The sequence below is a fragment of the Phoca vitulina genome, unplaced genomic scaffold (assembly GCF_004348235.1).
Source record: "Phoca vitulina isolate PV1807 unplaced genomic scaffold, GSC_HSeal_1.0 scaffold5, whole genome shotgun sequence".
Taxonomy (NCBI): domain Eukaryota; kingdom Metazoa; phylum Chordata; class Mammalia; order Carnivora; family Phocidae; genus Phoca; species Phoca vitulina.
In genome coordinates, this window is record NW_022589708.1 from 15,064,999 (window position 1) to 15,084,796 (window position 19,798).

Below are 19,798 nucleotides of genomic sequence, written 5' to 3' on the forward strand. Positions count from 1 at the left end.
AAATACATAAATAAAATCCTAAAAAAAAAAAAAACTACGTGTGATAATACTTTTATTCCTTTGGCCAGCTGAGACGAGGGGCGAGTATTAGTTTTATCTGCACCTTAGGAAAGAGGCCACATAGTGCCAGGTCGTTACACGGTGTGCGCGGGTCCCGCAGCGCACGAAGGACAGAGCCGCGATGCCATGACTGGCGAGCCTGACCGTCTCCGCGGCTGACCGCTCATCCAGTGGCAGGAAGGCTTGTCTTGAGAGCTCTGACATCAGGTCTCAGACACGTGCATCTTGAACTTGGCTTGGGCGACAGGAAGTCAGACGGGACTGTCAATTTGGGCAGAGCTCGGGTGTGGGTGTCCCCTGGCCGCTGGACGGGCCTCGGGCGCTGACAGCCGCGGTAGCAGCACGGTGTGTTCAGATCCAGCCGGAGCCCTTCAGAAAGCCACCTTCTACTCTTTACCGCCCCTTAGTGGATGCGGGTGTGGCTGCCCCGGTGCGGAAGTTTGTAAACAGCCACCCACATGGTAAGGCCCCGTTCTAGATGAGCTCTTGGAGACGGACCAGCAGGAAGGCCGGGGTCTCAGATGGGGCTCGGATGATCTGGGCAGAGGCCGAGCTCTCTCTGTTGTTACTCAGCAGGTGCCCCGGCTCCCTTACGAGAGATGGAGTCTGTGAGTCTCTCGTGGCGTGCACTTGCTGGGCAAGGATGAGGGCGCGCGGGCGCTTTCCCATACGCAGCGTGTGCAGCAGGCCCGGGGTAGCACAGTGACGGTCTGGGGTGGACGCAGACCTGGCTGGGAGCAGGCGCATCCCGTGTGCAGGGGGGCTGGGCTGCTCCCGGAGGGCGCTTGCTGCTTCATGCTGTGACGCAGCCGGGATCTCGGTGGTTTCCAGCAGAAAACGAGACACTGGCCTCGACGAGCACGGTGACCAGCACCCGTGGGGATCATTCTCACTTTGTGTCTTTGAGAGAATACGTGCTGGAGCTCTGCGTCCTGATGCCGGGATGCTCAGGCAGCCCACGGTGTTAGAGCTCAACCAGAAGTAAACCTTGAATTTTCTCCGGCGGTAAAAGGAGGCTGAAATCCAACACAGATACCCTTGTGTTTCTAGATTCGCCTGTTGACACAATTCTGTTTTGGAGACGTGAGAAATGCTTTTGTATGGTGGAGCCAGGAAGGATCTGTTACAGTTCAAAATCACTTTCAGGGGCTGTTTTGGGTTTTCAGTGGTTAAAGGTAGTTCCTGAGTTAGGTGGGATGAGTGCTAGTGTAATAGTTGATTTAATGAAGCAGCTTCCCATTTTGTGATCTTCTCTGCTGCTTGTTGGTCTTCATATTTTAGGTAGTGGAGGGTCTAAACTCAACCTTAGGATTTTCTCAAAAGGTTGAGGCTGGCTGATTATCCGTGGTTTGCAAGCAGCCTAGTGTTACCAAGCAACGCGTGGGCAGGGCCTTCCCCGGAGGCTCCTGGCAGTCACCAGTGGGGAGAGGCAGGGTGATGCAGGCCAGGGTGAGGCTTTGGAGGTTGGATTTCAAAGGAGTGAAAATCTCCGTCATGTGAGAATTGAGGAATGCTTGTAAGGCTCGCAGAAACAAGCTCCATGCTGATGTCGAACACGGCGCTCTTGCAGGCCAACGCTAACCAGAAAAGAACAGCCAGCGAGCCCCCAGCACGCCTGGCCCCTGTGTGCACCTCCATGGGGACGTGGTGGGGACAGAGCAAGTGTCCTCCTGTCTAGAACCCTGAGGGTAGGGAGGAGGAGCCTGAAGGCTCTTTTTGGGGCAGACAGCAGTAGAGACTGTCTCCCCACACCACCCAGGGCCTTATCTGTGAGAGAGGTGGTCTCTGCCTGCTGGTGTTAGTGGGGTGGGTTCTCCCAGTCCCCTTGCCCTGAGAGGGGAGGAGTGGCCGGGGGGTGGGGGTGGGGTTAGGTCACTCTACCCGTGACCTTTGGAAACGGCCCCAGGTGCTGCCGGCATTGATCAGTGACTTGGCCTTTGTCTGAGGCCACTTTTGCTAATTGTTTCTGATCCAGGTGGAGGCTGCCGGGAGGCAAATGTTTGCCTACATCTTTAGGCTGGAACTCAGCTGATGGGCAAGAAGTTAACCAAATCCTTTGAGGTGGTCTCCCCCACCGCCCCGAGGTTGTTCCTCAACTCAGGGCTGATCCCTTGAGAGTTGTCCTGGGCCTTTGCATTTATGTCCCTGGGCCTTTGCATTTATGTCCCTACTCTGTTCCAAGCGCCCTCCACCTCTGTTTAACCCAGGGGCCTGAGGAGTGGCTGCTGGTAGCCGACATGGGGACGGGGGGTGTGCGGGAAGAACCACTAAGGACTGCACAGCAAGGGCCAGAGGAGGAAGCGGAGGAGACCTGCAGGGCAGACCCGCTGTGTACACCCTGCCTGTTCTTGGGTGTGTAGCATTACGTTAGTGGTATCCACAGTGATGACCCCGAGTTACAAACAAAGGTAATGCCTCTCCCCCATTTTCTTTGAGATGTCAGGGAAGGAGGTGACTCATTTTTAAAAAGGTTGCATTCATAATGGTTAAATTAAAAAAAAAAATCTGCTTAGAAGTGAAACTTCTGGCAACTCCTTAGAAAAGTTGGCTTTTATGAGCAACTTTTCTCAAGTTGGCTTTTATGAGCAACTTTTCTCAAGAGTTCTTGTTCTACCATTGTTGCCTGTCGGGGAGCAGTGGGTTTTCCAAGTCCTGTGTGAAACCAGCCTCTGCCATCAAGCATGGACTAGGTCTCTTCCCAGGACTCGTGTATAATGAGGGTGAGCTTCCTTTATACTGATGTGATGCTGGTTTCCGGACACCGCGAGCTGTTGCATCCCATTTACTTGTCCCTGGATCCCTATGAGGTAGACCAGGCAGGAGTTTCCATGGATATGGATAACGGCGGCACAGGAGGGCATGGATGGACTTAGGGTCATGTGGCATGCAAGTGACCAGCTTGGTTTCTGAAGCAAAACATTCCGAATTTGCCGGATGAGCGCTCTTTGTGTTCTGTCCTGACGCCTTCTCTTGCCAAGGCCCCCACCCACGATGGTCAGAGAGCCGAGAGGAGGTGTTTTTTCTCTGACAACAGCTCTGTGCTCTTCTCTCAGCTGCTTCATACGTTTTCACACACGGTTTCTCCCCTACCACCCCTGTAGGCTTTTTTTTCTTTTGTTTAAAGATTTCATTTACTTATTTGACAGAGAGACACAGTGAGAGAGGGAACACAAGCAGGGGGAGTGGGAGAGGGAGAAGCAGGCTTCCTGCCGAGTAGGGAGCCCAGTGCGGGGCTCGATCCCAGGACCCTGGGACCATGACCTGAGCCGAAGGCAGACGCTTAAGGACTGAGCCACCCAGGCGCCCCACCCCTATAGCTTTTTAAGAACACTTAAAGATATAAACCTAGAATATGATTGAAGGGTAGCAGAGTATGCCATCCCAGAATATGCCTTTTTGGGATACAGATTATTTTGAGCTGATTAATTTTTTTTTTTAAACGAAGCTCCATGCCCAATGTGGGGCCTGAACTCACAACCCTGAGACCAAGGGTCTCATTTTCCACCAGCTGAGCCAGCCAGGTGCCTCTGAGCGGATTGGTTTTGAGAAGCATCAGCCACAGAAGCTCTGAAAACAGAGCAGAAGTTTACCCTTCTGTAAGGGACAGTTAATTTTATAAAGGAAACCCACATTTGTAAGGATGTCTCCCTCTTTGTGCCAGGAAGACAAGGGTGGTTCTAAATCACAAGAGAATCCTATCCTCGGAGAAGTCTTTGAGACGACTTAAATCGGCACAATAAGCCTTACCCCTGTTTCCCATGCTTTTCCGGTTAAACCTCCATGGCGGTGGTTCTGGCCTCTGGGAGTTACTCTGTTTTTCCTGGGGGCTCTCCCATGTATGCTGGAGGTATGCCTGTTCATAAACTTCTGTTGGTTTCTCTCCTGTTAATCTGTCTTTTGTTACAGAGGATTTCAGCCCAGAGCTCAGAAGGGTCGAGGGAAAATGGCTATTCCTCCCCTGTGGATTAAGCTTGCATGTCCCCCTAAGCCAGCTTCAGTGGGTATCAACTCATGACCGGTCTTGACCCATCCGGACCCCACTCACTCTCATGCTTCCCAAGATTATTTTCAAGCAGTTCTTAAGTACTGCATCATTTTATCTGTATTTTAGTGTGTATCTTTAAACACTATGGACTCTTTCCCCTATATAATCTAATGCCATTATTATGCATAAACATTAACACTGATACTAGACATCATCAGTATCTAGCTAGTGCTCACATTTCTTTCTTTTTTTTCCCTTGCAGCTTGAATCCGTATCCAAGTCGGGTGCATTTGGTTGATAGAGGCTGTTTGGGTTCCTTTCCATTCTCTCTCACTATAATTTTATTTATTTTTTCTAATCAAATACTTGACACTGAGTTGTTTGTCCCGTAGAGAGTCCCACAGTCAGGCTTTGGCCTATCACTTAGGCCCTGTGTCATTGAACATGTTCTTCTGGAAACTTAAATTGGTGGCTAGATCTAGAAGCTTGATCTGACTCAGTTTTTTTTTTCTCTTCTTGTCCTTGGCAGATTTGCTTCGTAGGTCTGGTGGTGTGCCTCGCGTATTAGGTACATCATGTCTGCTTGTCTTTATTGTGTGGGTGATGTTAGGAGCACTATTCATGATCATTGCTCAAGATCCATTAATTTACTAGGCTGTTGCAACATGGGGTGGTTCTCATTCTTCCTGTGTTCATTCACTGCTTTTCCTCTGTTAACCTTAAGAATAGAACTTCCCAGTTATGTTACCGCAAAAATGGGTTTATTCAGGCATGGCAGACAGTTGCAGTCTGGGACAAGCAAGCTCTGGCGAAACCGTAGGCAAGTCCGCCCAACACTCTTTTATGGGAGAAAGTAGGAAGTTGGGAGGGGCTGTTCTAAACAGGCTTACCCTTTTGCTGTTACGGTTCATTCGGTAATTTTTCCTTTGTCTGATAGCTTGTTTCTATTTCCGTGTTTTCTTTCTTTTCTCATGGATCAGGCATGGTGGGGTTGGGCAAGAAATGTTTCCTGTACATGGGACAACCGTGCCCACGGGGGAGGTTTTGGCATCTAGCCATGTAATAAGTTACCCTAAAAAGCAAGAGGTTGTGGGGGGTGGTTTGAGATGTCAGGGGTTTCAGAGAGCTGAATGCCGAATACTCCATTAAGAAGTACCTGCCGCAAAGACTCTGAAATGCTGATAGGACCTTGAACCATGGGGTGTTGTGGTATCATATTGGGCTAGAAATCCCTTATGGTTTTACAATCAAGAAGAATTCCTGTGAAGGAGTAATAAAGACCATATTCTCAGTTGGTTTGTGGGAAGGATCTTCACCGGGCAGAGATGGGCATGTTTGCTCGAACAAGTTTTGACCTTGCTCCTGCTCTCCAGAAAGTTTTAATATGGTTAGTTTCAAGTTTGATAATACCTATTTTCCTGGGTTTATTTCTTTGTAGCTGAGGGTGAGGATTGAGAACGGACAGATGAGTGGAAGCTAGGTGCTGCAAGCTGGCATTCCTCATTAGTGAGCCTGTTTGATTGATTAAGTACTGTCAGCAGAAAAATCCACGTGCTTGGGTGGTAGTGCTCTACCTTTATTTTGTGCTCTTTTTCACTGGGTTTGTTGCATCTATCCGTTTTCTCTCTGAGGGGTGGCTCTGATTATATTTTCCTATGCCCATGCCCATGTTAGGCTCAAATGGAGAGCCGAGGACCAGAGACGATCCTAAGTTTTAGGAAAGTTTGGGCCGGCAGGTGTTACCTCTGGGCTCCCAGTAGGCAGCCCCAGGGTGACGTACTGCTCACCTGGGCTGGGACCGCCCATGTGTATGTACAGTTTGATGTTCTCACTTTGCTGTGGAAGCCTCCAGATCTTCATCTCAGTAATCCCATAAACTGTTTTATGGCCCGCTGTATTTGGGTTGCTTTCATAAACTCTCAATGCTTCTTGGGATGAATGATTGGGCATGCTTCACATGTAACAGTGAGCCTTTGTGTTCTTGAGATCTGATTGTCTTCAATGAGCAGCATTTCCTTGTAGTACAAAAGTGCCATGACCTCATGAAAGGTGAGGCTGGAGGTGAAGTTTGTGAATGAGTGTGCGCATGAGTGTGCAGTGTTGGGGTTTATAATGTCACACCCATCTCAGGGATGGGAACAGCTTTCTGTAAATATCCTGAAGGGGCACTAGTTGGGTGAGAAGAATATGCATGTTAGTTGTGTTTCGGGTTTGGGTTTTTGGGGTTCCCTTGCCCTTCTGGGCTATGGGTTCCTCCCTCGGGACAGATGGAGGAGAGCCACCAGAAGCAAACCTGTTGGTTGTTTGCCAGTCTGTGTTAATAAGGACAGGTTGCTCAAGAGGAAATGTTTCAAAGTCGAGTTCTTGAAAGATTTCCAAACTTTTGGCATTAGATGAAGTGAGGTGGAGGGCCTGTGTGTTTACTCTTGGCGACACGCATTTGCACTGAGTGTTTGGTATTCTTTGATGCCAGAGGAAGGTACCTTACAAGAGTGGATGTAGGTTGTGGGGTGGAGCGGCCATCTGGCATGGAGGGGCAAGTTTTGCCATTTCTTTGCCTTTAGTTTTAGGGGAAGAAAATTGCTTTCCTTAAGTCTTATTTAGGAGGTAAGCCCCAGTGCTTTCTTAACTCAGTGGTGTAGGATTTTAATTTTTTGCCTTGGGGAATGGAGGATTGTTAAAATTCTTCAAAACCAGCACCTGCAATGTATGGCTGATGGCGAACCAGGGGTGGCATTATTTTGAGCTTGCCTTCTGCTGTGTTAAATTTTTGACTCCCAAGGCGGCGCTGCTCAGCTTCTAGGGGTAGAGACATTCAAGACTGTGGCTGAGAGCCTGGGAGCCTCCTGAGCCTGGTCCTTTTCCTTACTCCAACAGAACTTGGAGACTGGACTCCGTTCTTTTGATCTACTGACACGTGGAATTTGGGGTTGGGCCCGGATCTGTATTTGCGCCAATATCTCCGTTCTTTTAATGGCTCTTTTAATGCAGAAGGGGTTTGCAACAGTGTGCCTCCCATGAGCGAGCCATTTGTGACTTTGCTTTGGGCTGGGATGTTGACAGTGGAGACCCCATGGGCAGGCTGTGAGCTGGGGCTGCCCACCTGTGAGCACATGCCTTACCATTCTTTTGCCACTTTTTTCCTTATTCATCTTGGCCAAGACTTATCTGGTAGTCTGCCAAATGCGTTCTAAACACGGGTTGCGATATTTTTCGAGGACCCTCAGTGTACCCAAGCCCAACGAACTAAAGTTTTATGGCTTTTGCTCTTAGAATATTGGCTGAAGGTTAAACTATTACGTGCTTGTCTTACATAAGAGAGGGGTTCTGTTTTTCTTTGGGATTAGTGATGAATGTAGCACTTTGTTAAAATGCCTTTTTAACATGCTAGTAATAAACGCAAAGCTATGTTAAGAAAAACTGGTAGGACCTGTATTTCTAATTACGGCTTTCTCCTTTCCTTTTAGGAAGGCACCAAAGTAGTCCAGCCCATATTTTTGGGGAAAATTATTAATTATTTTGAAAACCATGACCCCACTAATTCTGTGGCTTTGCATGAAGCCTACGCCTATGCCACGGTGCTGACCACCTGCACGCTCATCCTGGCCATATTGCACCATTTATACTTCTATCATGTTCAGTGTGCAGGCATGAGGCTACGCGTCGCCATGTGCCATATGATTTATCGGAAGGTAAGTGTCATTTGGTATCAGAATGTCTACCTCACCCAAAGCATCAAAAGCATTTTGGGAAAGTTCATAAATTAAAAATTTTGTAAAGAGGATCTCTATTTTTATTTCTTTATTTCAAGGCGGGGGGGCACAGGGAGAGAGAGAATCCCAGGCAGGCTCCATGCCCAGCACGGAACTGGATGCGGAGCCCGACTCAGGGCCAGTCTCGGGACCCTGAGTCATGCTCCTGAGCTGAAATCAAGACTTGGACACTGAACCGACGGAGCCACCCAGGTGTCCCATTAAATAAAATCTTTAAAAAAAAAAAAAAAAGAAAAGAAAAAAAATAGTTGATGTTTGGGATGAAACTTTAAATTTTACATTGTCTTTAGTAATTTTGGAGAGAACTTATGTTCTACTTTATATTGCTTTCCATTCAAGTTATTATTTTATGCACTATCTTCTTCTCTTTAGTGTACATTGCAGCAGTTTTAATGACAAGACCCAGTTTGATGTATTCAGTGTTTTGTATTGAGAAATGCCATTAAGTTCTCCCACAGTTTACCCTGGTCTTAAGTATTATGAAGGGACTGAGGATTTCAGGTGTCTTTACCAAGGAGTTGGCACAGACAGAAGAAGTGATGAGAACTGAAGGGCCCTTTACAAACTGGACCCCTGGATATCTCTTTGCTTTGGGCCGTTTGCTTTAAAAACAAAAACAAAAACACTCCATTTTAACTGTATCGTATACTTGAAATTTGCTAAGAAAGGTTGATCTTAAGCGTTCCTGCCATACACACAAAAGGATAACTATGTAAAGTGATGGATATATTAGCTTGACTGTAGTACTCATTTTCCAGTGTATTATCTGTCAAAATATGACGTTACACCTTAACTATATACAATATTTTTTAAGTTTTTTTTTTTTTTTTTTAGTAATCATCTTTACACCCATTGTGGGCTCAAGCTTATGACCCTGAGATCAAGAGTCCCATGCTTTTCTGATTGTGCCAGCCAGGTGCCCAATATATACAATTTTTATTTAAAAAAAAAAATCCTTATTGAAAGTTAAAGCCAAACAATTTAAATTTAAAATATTGCTTCTTTTTTTTTTTTAAAGATTTTATTTATTTATTTGAGAGAGAATGAGATAGAGAGCATGAGAGGGGGGAGGGTCAGAGGGAGAAGCAGACTCCCCGCTGAGCAGGGAGCCCGATGCGGGACTCGATCCTGGGACTCCAGGATCATGACCTGAGCCGAAGGCAGTCCGATTAACTAACTGAGCCACCCAGGTGCCCCTAAAATATTGCTTCTTTAACCTAGTTGCTGCTTATCTAGAGCTTCTGTTTCTTATGACTACTTTTCTTTTTTTTTTTAATTTTTTATTGTTATGTTAATCGCCATACATTACATCATTAGTTTTAGATGTAGTGTTCCACGATCCATTGTTTGTGCATAACACCCAGTGCTCCATGCAGAACGTGCCCTCCTCAATACCCATCACCAGGCTAACCCATCCTCCCACCCCCCTCCCCTCTAGAACCCTCAGTTTGTTTTTCAGAGTCCATCGTCTCTCATGGTTCGTCTCCCCCTCCGATTTCCCCCCCTTCATTCTTCCCCTCCTGCTACCTTCTTCTTTTTTTTTTTTCCTTAACATATATTGCATTATTTGTTTCAGAAGTACAGATCTGAGATTCAACAGTCTTGCACAATTCACTTATGATTACTTTTCTTAGCAAAATGCAAGATGTCTTCTCCACCTCTTCCTCTGAGCAGAGTCTTACTAATCTTGGAATTGTGTGAATCTGGGAGGCTTCTTACTGTCTGTGTAGGCCGTGACACGTGACCTCAGGTTCCTCCTCTGTGATGTGCAAATGGTAGCCCTGCCTGTCCGCCCCAGTCAAGGGGTCTTCGTTGCTGTCCTTCTCCTCCTCTTGGTTATTCTATTGTAGTCCCTTCTACCATGTAGGAGACTGGGCCGATTTCTCTATAAATTAGCTAGATCATGCTTCGCTCCCATAAATAAATAGGACATTTCACTAGGACTTTATTGTGAAAACCTTCACCGGGGGATCCAGGTTTGAGGGGACAATTCAGTCCAACAAAGCTCTTGGCTGCCCAGGTGAGTTGGTGGGAGTTCACCTGTTTTTCTTTTCTTTTTTTTTTTTTTAAGATTTTATTTATTTATTTGACAGAGAGAGACGCAGTGAGAGAGGGAACACAAGCAGGGGGAGAGGGAGAGGGAGAAGCAGGCTTGCCACCGAGTAGGGAGTCCGATGCTGGGCTCGATCCCAGGACCCTGGGACCATGACCTGAGCCGAAGGCAGACGCTTAACGACTGAGCCACCCAGGCGCCCCTCACCTGTTTTTCTTACTCTTCCCACTAACGTTTTAGAACTCACCTTTGGGAAATCTGATCTGATCTGGCACATTTGCTGAATGTAAACCTCTCCCAGAGGTGTTAATTTCCTGGCTTGATTAGCCTAAAAGAATTGTCCCCTTACAGAGACTTACTTGGGTCAAACCGTAGGCGTAAGCTGAAATTCCAGAAGCGTGGGAAAGACCGATTTCCTTAGGCACTGCCTTGCGGTCTAGAATCCTACTGGGGGAAGAAATAGGACACTTTTCCATCGCAGGTGCGCCGATTCCTTAGGGCAGAAGGCGGCACTGCAGTAAAGCTCCGAGAGGCCCCTCCGAACATGAGGCTCGTGCCCTACTCCTAATCCCCGGTTCTGGGAGAACTTCACGTGGGGTGTCGTCACTGGAATGGCTGCTGAGTTCGTAGTGGTAGTCGTGATATTGCATGATGTCGTGGGATGTATTCTGTATAAAAATGACTTATCCCTTGTTTTCCTTTGCACAGCTTTGGTAAAATTACACTTGGCTTTTGAGGTTTTTTCTTTTTCTTTCTTTTTTTTTTTTAAGATTTTATTTTTTAAGGAACCTCTACACCCAACGTGGGGCTCGAACTCACAACCCTGTGGTCAAGCGGCGTGCGCTTCCACCAACTGAGCCAGCCAGGTGCCTGGAGCATTTATTTATTTATTTACTTCTTGATTGATTGATTGTGGTAAAATATGCATAACGTAAAATTTACCATTTTAACTCTTTTAAGTGGACTGTTCAGTGACGTTTAAGTACATTCACGTTGTTGTGAATGTCCCTATCACCACTATACCACCATTCATCTCCAGAGCTTTCTCCTCTCCCCGGACTGAGGTTCCTTACTGGCTAAACACTGATCAGAGCACAGGAGGTAGGACCAGCCTGGGGGAAGATGGTAGCTTCAGCCCAGGCAAGCCCAGATTGAGGACAGAGGATGATCTTCAGCCCCATCACTAGTAGAAATGGATCTGGCATTTGCCAGCCTGACCTTGGCTTCAGGCTTGGGTGCGAGTGAGCCTGAATGTTCTACGTCTCTAGAGCTAGGGCACACAGGATGGCATTCTCTGTAATCAGGATGGTCTTGTCCTATGGTACAGAGATTTTCTTGTATTATAAAATGTGTACGGCACAGAGATTTTTTTTCTTAAGATCTTAATTAAGCCTGGGGCGCCTGGGTGGCTCAGTCGTTAAGCATCTGCCTTCAGCTCAGATCATGGTCCCAGGGTCCTGGGATTGAGCCCCACATCGGGCTCCCTGCTCGGCGGGAAGCCTGCTTCTCCCTCTCCCACTCCCCCTGCTTGTGTTCCCCTTCTCGATGTGTCTCTCTCTGTCAAATAAATAAAATCTTAAAAAAAAAAAAAGGTCTTAATTAAGCCTGATTGGCCCTGGGTTTCCTGACTCTGTGTCCAGTTTGAAGAACTGAGGCAGTTCCCATAGTGGACCTTGATGGTTGGTTTGCTTTGAATGCCAGGGAAATCCAGAGCTGTCAGCTTTTGAGTTCATGGATACTGTTCTCCCTCCTTGTTCCTTGGTGCAGACTTCCTTGCAGAATTGGATCATTTTGACCATACTTTTTATTCTGGCTAAAATCTCATTTTTACTCTCTTTAGAGTTACCCAAAGGATAGTTTGTGAGAGAGTATTTGTCTTTCTTTGCTTGAACCTCTAAGATGAATGGACTCCCTGCAAACATCTGAGTTTCCTTTTATCCTCTATCATGGATTTGTCTTGGCAAGAGTTTATGTACAGTAAACTCTCATTATTCACAGATTCTCTGTTTGCAGATTGCCTACTTGCTCAAATTTATTTGTAACCCCAAAATCAATACCTGGAGCTCTTTCATGGTCATTCTTGGGCATGCACATAGTCACTAAAATTTTGCGTCACCTGACATGCATATTCCCAGCTGGGGTCACCTTCTTGTTTCAGCTGTCCTACTGTAAACAAGAGTTCTTTTCACGGGCTGTTTATATGTTGTGCCTGTTTTCTGCACTTTTATGCTTTTTGTTGGTGATTTTGCTGTTTAAAATGGCCCCACACAAAATGCTAAGATGCTGTCTAGTGTTTCTGAGCACAGCAAGGCTGTGCTGTGCCTTGTGGAATAAATACGACACATGGTAGGGAGAAAATGCCTGTGTTAGATAAGCTTGGCTCAGTTTTTTTTTAAAAAGATTTTTATTTATTTATTTGACAGAGAGAACAAGCAGGGGGAGTGGGAGAGGGAGAAGCAGACTCCCCGCTGAGCAGGGAGCCGGATGCGGGGCTCGATCCCAGGACCCTGGGATCATGACCTGAGCCGAAGGCAGACGCTTAACCGACTGAGCCACCCAGGCACCCCAAGTTGTTTCAAGTTATGAATTATTGTGCTTTTGGCGTGAGTCCAATGTTAATGAGTCAACAATGGACACACGTCAGGTTATGTGTATGTTGATCAATTTTTTTTTTTAATTTTATTTATTTATTTGCCAGAGAGAGAGAGAGAGAGAGAGCACAAGCAGGGGGAGCGGCAGGCAGAGGGAGAAGCAGGCTCCCCACTGAGCAAGGAGCCCGATGTAGGACTCGATCCCAGGACCCTGGGATCACAATCTGAGCCGAAGGCAGATGCTGAACCAAATGAGCCACCCAGGCGTCCCTATTGATCAGTTGTTAAAATGTTATCAAAGGCTGGCAGAAACCGAATTCTGTATTTTCTCTGGGAGCAATTAGTATTCAGTAATTCATGGTCACAGTGACATAGCACACTACTACCACGAATGTGGAAAATCGACTACTGGGATTTATGCAGTGCATCCCAAGTGGGTGACTTCTGTAGATTAGTATCCTATGTAAAGAAATATTTTTACTTACCTCAGTGTATTTTTAATCAGTTAAGTGATATAGTTGCATTAAGTGATGTAGTTGCAGTATAATTTTTAGAATTCTGTAATTGGGAGAAAAAGGCATGCTTTTTTGTATCTACACCATTTAGATCTCCTAATCTTTCTGAGTGGACTCTTCCCTTTTCTAATCTTTTCTCTCAAGACCTTCTTCTCTTTTTTTTTTTTTAAAGATTTTATTTTTATTATTTATTTGACAGAGAGACACAGCGAGAGAGGGAACACAAGCAGGGGGAGTGGGAGAGGGAGAAGCAGGCTCCCCGCAGAGCAGGGAGCCTGATGTGGGACTCGATCCCAGGACCCTGGGATCATGACCTGAGCCGAAGGCAGTCGCTTAACCGACTGAGCCACCCAGGCGCCCAAGACCTTCTTCTCTTGACCGTTTTACTTCTCCTTTCTAGACCCTTCTGCAGCTCAGTTGTATTTTAAGATCGGCAGTTGGGACATGAGGCATTCTTTATCACAGACTCTGAAAAGGAAGTAGAAGGGCCCCATGCAGGGTGCAGAGCCAGCTTGCTGACTTCTCCTGAGCAATGTCTGCAACCTGCTGCAAGAAACGGAGCTCAATGGGACACCTGGGTGGCTCAGTTGGTCAGTCATCTGCCTTTGGCTCGGGTCGTGGTCCCGGGGTCCTAGGATCGAGTCCAGCAATGGCCTCCCTGCTCCACGGGGGGCCTGCTTGTCCCTTTCCCTGCCGCTCCTCCTGCTTGTGCTCGCTCTCTCTGTCAAATAAATACATAAAATCTTAAAAAAAAAATGGAGCTGGAGTTAAAACAAAACAAAACAAAACAAAACACTATGCACCAGAGTGTTGATTCTGAGGAAGGGAAGGTCCACCCCACCCCTCCACCTCCTTCTGAAAGTTTGTTAGCATCTCACGCATATGATGTCAAGTCCATAGTTCTTGGACAGAACTTGATTTTGTTTTTATTTAACACTAACTTCATTTCAGTGTAGACACACTGCGTTGCTTTATATTTAGGCTGGACAACATGAAATTGCAGATATTCAACTGATGAGGGCTTGTAAAACAGCACTTTCGTATGGTTCAGTCCAGTATTTTGCCTATTAGTCTGTGGTTACATTTCCTTTCTGAAAATGTCGAGGGACTAGCATCTTGAGAGTACCACCACAGTGAAACTCTGCGTTATTTATGGAAATGGCCGGGGGGGGGGGGTGTCTCCCTGGAAGCATGGGATACTTGGGTAGGAATTTCTCTTCTAATGGTATTTTGTAACCTTCTGACAAAAATAGAATGAGCTAGTAATGCTTCTTACATCGTTTAATGCTTTAAAATCTTTTCTTTCTTTAATATTTATTCTTTTAAAAGATTTTATTTATTTATTTGTCAGAGAGAAAGAGAGAGAGAGAGCGTGCGCGAGCACAAGCAGGGGGAGCAACAGAGGGAGAAGGAGAAGCAGGCTCCCCACTGAACAAGGAGCCTGATGCGGGACTTGATCCCAGGACCCTGGGATCATGACCTGAGCCAAAGGCAGACACTTAACCGACTGAGCCACCCAGGTGTCCGTAAACTTTTTTTTTTAAGTTTATTTATTTATAATCTCTACACTCAACGTGGGGCTCCAACTCATGGCCCTGAGATCAAGAGTTGAGTGCTCTATCAACTGAGCCAGCCAGGAGTCCCTAAAATCTTTCTTTTTAAACACACTTCTCCCTCCATTTTTCTCTTTTACTTATGATATAAACTTGGGTTGAACCTGTGCATTTTGCGAAAAACTAATCTCTAGGGGCAATTTGTCAGTGTTATAGTTTGCTAGGAAAGAGCTAAGAGGAGGCATTGGGTGCAGGTTTAATTTTCTGTTGGGAGTTTGGGCTAACAAAGCAAGTTAGGAGAGGCTGTTTGTTTTAGCTTTCTTTAACGGGGAAATTCCTGCTCTGGAGAGTTATGAGTGTCTAGAATTGATTCTACCATCAGATACATTATCTGTTCTCTGGGGATGTGGTGGACACAGGAAGGGTAGGCTTTAGCTCAGTGGTTCCCAAACTCTGGTGCACAGTGGCCTCATTTGGGGAAATTTTTTTAAAACAACTCTGATGCCAAGTCCCTCTCCCCAGGCATTCTGTTTGAATTGGTATGGGGGGGTAGTTTTAAAAAATGACAGGTGATACTAATAGGCCTCAAATACATGTTCAGCTTTTACTTTGTATCTTATAACTTAGGTCTTTCAGCCCTTCTCAGTGGTGAATAACTCTTTCGAAATTGCAGCTGTTAAACCTCAAGCATGGTGGTGTTTATCAGGCTCCAGTGTCTTAGAATATGGACTGGGAATCTTACGCTCAGAATAGTCGTGTTGCGTCAGGTGGACAAATACTTTGTAAAAGATACTGCACTGAGCTGGATAGGGTAGGGACTGTGAGCATGGACTCTGAAAGCAGTCAGATTTGAGATCAAATCCCAATTTTGCCATTTGCTAAACCGGAATATTTTAGAGAAGTGAATTCATTTCTTAAGGTCTCAGTTTCCTGATCCTTAACATTTTATTTATTTACTTATTTAGAGCAAGCGGGAGGAAGGGCAGAGGGAGAATCTCAGGCAGACTACTGCTGAGCACAGAGCGTGTCCTGTGGCTCACGACCCTGAGATCATGACCTGAGCTGAAATCAAGAGTCAGATGCTTATCCGACTGAGCCACCCAGGGACCTCTCAGTTTCCTGATCTTTAAAGTGGGAATAAAGAATATCTGCTTCACATGGGGTTGTTGGTTGAGCATTGGATAATAGAAGTCATGTAAAGTACGTGGTACAAAAGACATTTATGAAATTTAGGAGGGGAGTTGTAAACGTGGTGAGGCTGTGTAGTTGGACTGCTTTTGCATGAATCCTAGTTTTCCTCTTTCTAGCTATTTGCCTTGGGCAAACTGCTCTAAGCTTAAATTTTCTCATTTGTAAAGTGAAGGTACCTGATTACATTCCCACTAGGAATATGTGAGTTTTACTCGGTCTGTATCCTCATCAAGACCTGGTATTGTCAGTATTTTTAATTTTAGTTATTCATGGGTATGTAAAATAGTATCTCATTATGGTTTTAATCTTCACTTCATCGATGACTAATGATGCTCAGTATCTTTTTATGTGCTTCTTTGCTCTTCACGTATCTTTTTTTTTGAAGTATCTGTTTAAGAATTTGCTGCCTCTCTTTTTCTCTTATATTGGGGTTTTTGTCTTATTGAATTGTACAAGTTCTGTATTTTCAGGATTCTAGTCCTTTGCCAGATATATAAATGGTAAACATTTTCTTTCAATGTCTGGCATGCCTTTCTATTTTTTTTAATAATATCTTTTGAGAAGTGGAATGTTTTTGTTTTGATGAAGTAAGTCCTGTTTATCAGTTTTTATGGTTATTGCTGCTTATGTTCTATCTGAGAAACCTTTGTCTATTTACTTATTTGGAGAGAGAGCCTGAGCCGGGGAGGGGGGTGCTGGCAGAGGGAGAGAGAGAACCTCAAGCCGGCTCCACACTCAGCTGGGAGCCTAATATGGGGCTTGATTCCACACCCCTGAGATCATGACACAACCAAAATCAAGAGTCAGATGCTCAACCGACTGAGCCACCCAGGCGCCCCTCCTTTAGCATTTCTTAAGGATAGGTCTGCAAGTGATGAATTCTGTTTCTGTTTATCTGAAAATCTGTTTTTCTCCCTTGTTTCTGAAGGCTATGCTGGCTGGATATTGTATTCTGAATTGATAGTTCTCTGTACCCCTTTTAGTATGTAAAGGATATTGTTCTGTTGTCATCTGGCCTCCTTTGTTTTTAATAAGGCTTCCTGTATGTTTGTTTTCTCTGGCAGGTTTAAAAAAATTTTTTTTTAAAATTTTCTTCTTAAAGAAAATTTAGATTTTTAGGAGATTGATAATGAACCTTAGGTGTGATTTCCCTTGAATTTATGCCTTTTGGGGTTTGTTGAACTTTTTGATCTTTAATTTCTTCTTCTTTTTTTTTTTTTTTTTAAGATTTTATTTATTTATTTGACAGAGAGAGACAGTGAGAGAGGGAACACAAGCAGGGGGAGTGGGAGAGGGAGAAGCAGGCTTCCTGGAGAGCGGGGAGCCCGATGTGGGACTCAATCCCAGTCCCCTGGGATCATGACCTGAGCCGAAGGCAGATGCTCAAACAACTGAGCCACCCAGGTGCCCCTGATCTTTAATTTATTCTTTCTCTAAAAACTTCGGAAATATTTGGCCATTATATCTTTTAAAATATTATCTTCTGGTCCATTCTCACTTTTTCCTCTTTCTTGGATTCTCATTACATGTATATTAGAACATTTGAAAGTGTCTCATAGTTCCCTCTTTTTGTTTCCCTTAATTTTATTCAGTTTCTTTTCTCTGTTCTTAAGATTGGCTAGTTTTCTTCTAATCAACCTGACTACCTTTTCTGTTATCTTCAAACTGTTACTAAGACCAGCCAGTGCATTTTTTCCTCCTAGTTTTGTACTTTTCAGTTATAGAATGTCCACTTTGCTCTTTTTTTTTTTTTTTAACATTATTTATTTATTTGACAGAGAGAGCACAAGCAGGGAGAGTGGCAGCAGAGGGAGAGGGAGAAGCAGGCTCCCTGCACAGCAAGGAGCCTGATGTGGGACTCGATTCCAGAACCCCAAGATCATGACCTGAGCCGAAGGCAGTTGCTTAACCAAATGAGTCACCCAGGCGCACCACTTTGCTCTTTTTTTACAATTTGTAATTTTTCTGCCAAGGATCTGTTTACTCATATTTCTCTTTAATTCTTTGAATATATTTCCTTTCAACTCTTTAACATAAAATTAAAAAAAAAAATCCAATGTCTGGGTCAAACTTTCTTTTTATTCTTATTTATATATTTGGAGGATTTGCTTTTTATTAGGAAGACTGCTTTCTTTCTTGCTGTGGTTTACATTTTCCTGTTTTTTTTTTTCTTTTTGCATCTCTAAGACTTAAAATTTATTGGACATTATGAATGCCACATTGCAGGTCTGCATTCTGACCGTCTTTTGAGGATGTTGCATTTTGCATTAATAGGTCACTTACTGGCTGATCTCTTTCAACCTGGCGTAGGCTTGATTTATGCTTTGTTAGCTTCCATTTTTGGGAATTCTAAGGTGTTTTTTCCAAGCTTCTCCAGCTTGGTGGGTCTCAACCTTCAATCTCTGTGTCCTTTGTGGGTCCTTATTAGGCCTTGGTAGTAATCTTTTCTAGGATGAGTCTAGAGCAAATCTGTTTTAGAGAAGAGATTCTCAACCTCCGCACTACTGACATTTAGTAGGGCTGTTGGGGGGTGGTGGATGGAGGGGACCCCATACATTGTGGGATGTTCACCAGCAACTGTGGCCTCCACCCACTTGATGCCAGATGCATCTTTCTAGTTGTAACAACCAATAATGTCTCCAGACATCGCCAGATGTGCCCTGGGAGGTGGGGGCAAAATTGCCCCAGCTGAGAATCCCTGCTCCAGAGAGTGGTCTTTAATTCTAAGGTATGGTCTTCCTGGTGTCTCAGCTGTATTCCAGCCTTGCTGATCATTTATTAATAAGATTTCTCCACTCTGCCTGGGCAAGAACTCCAGTGCCCTAACTTGACCTTCCAGGCTCCTGTGTTCTGCTTGCTATTGCGTGCACCAGCTCTCTGGTGAGCCTTAGGCCGTGTTGACCTGGGCCTTTGTAGCCCATCCCTCAGCTGAGGCCTTTACAGCAGCATCCCTTCCCCGCCCCAGGACTTTGGGGACCCTTTCATTCATCCTCGGAGATGCCACCTGCTTGGGCCGACCCCAGCCTCACCTCTACCACCTCAGCTCCGGGGGGGGTGGGGTGGGGGCTGCCCTGTGTGGGCTTCATCCACCTCCCTACCACAGCTGGAAAATGGTCTGCTGGCTGAGAGCCAAGACAGTGGTAGTGTTGACCTCTTGGGTGTCCCTGCTCCCAGGGATCTGGCCTGCACGGCCTGTTAGCTGGTGCCCGGACACGTAATTTTGCCCAGTTATGTACTTGCTTATGGCAGAGGTGGAGCTGGGGCCCGCCCACTATCAGTAACTTGGCCACAGAGCCGCTCACTGCGTTTAATAGCTGGGTGTTTACGGGCCTTGCGGCGGGAGCTGTGTGTACATTACAGGGCAGGGTGAGTATCCGCCGGAGCGTGGACCTGTTCGGCTTCCATGCCGAGAGCATCAAGGGTGAGCAGGACATATGCTAGGCTGCGGGTCACTAGATTCTGTTATGAGTCATCGTTGTGCTTAATAAAAACCCAGACCCTGGGTGTAATCCCAGACCTCCTCCCTCAGAATTAAGAGAAGCCCTGGAAATCTGTATATTTAATCTGTGCCCCAGGGATTCTTATCATCAGGACGACTGGGGAACCACCCCGTGGTAGGGACGGTGAAAGGAACCTGGGCAGGGCAGTGGTGGATGTGGAACCTTCTTGGAAGGCTCCAGGACTTATGCCGAAAACATGACCGAGACTTAATTTTTAGAAACCCATTTAGTTTAATTTGTAAATTTTTATGTTAAGCTGAGTATGTTTTTCTTTCTTTGTTATTTTAAGATATTTCTGTAGGTTTAGAATTTTTGGTCGGTGGCTATTATTTCCCCCCTCTCTTCAAAGGTAATCATTTTGTTTTTTATATTTGTTTATTTATTTTTAAAAAGATTTTTAATTTTTAAAAAAATTTTTTAAGTAACCTCTATACCCCCTGTGGGACCTGAACTCACAACCCTGAGATCAAGAGTCGCATGGTGTACTGACGGAGCCAGTCAGGAGCCCCTCATTTTGTTTTTTAAATTAATGAATTTTTATTTTTGTAAGTTTTTTTTTTTTATTCATTTGAGAACT

The 19,798-nt window shown here is 45.3% G+C and overlaps 1 protein-coding gene across 2 annotated transcripts in view; it reads left to right on the forward strand.

Moving 5' to 3' along the window:
- Positions 1–19,798, forward strand: part of ABCC4 (ATP binding cassette subfamily C member 4) — a 241,363-nt gene that overhangs the window by 40,729 nt on the left and 180,836 nt on the right. For both annotated transcript variants that reach the window (XM_032402753.1, XM_032402752.1), the window contains exon 4: positions 7,513–7,737. In XM_032402753.1, the coding sequence (XP_032258644.1) occupies positions 7,513–7,737 (225 nt within the window). The remainder of the gene's footprint in view (positions 1–7,512; positions 7,738–19,798) is intronic.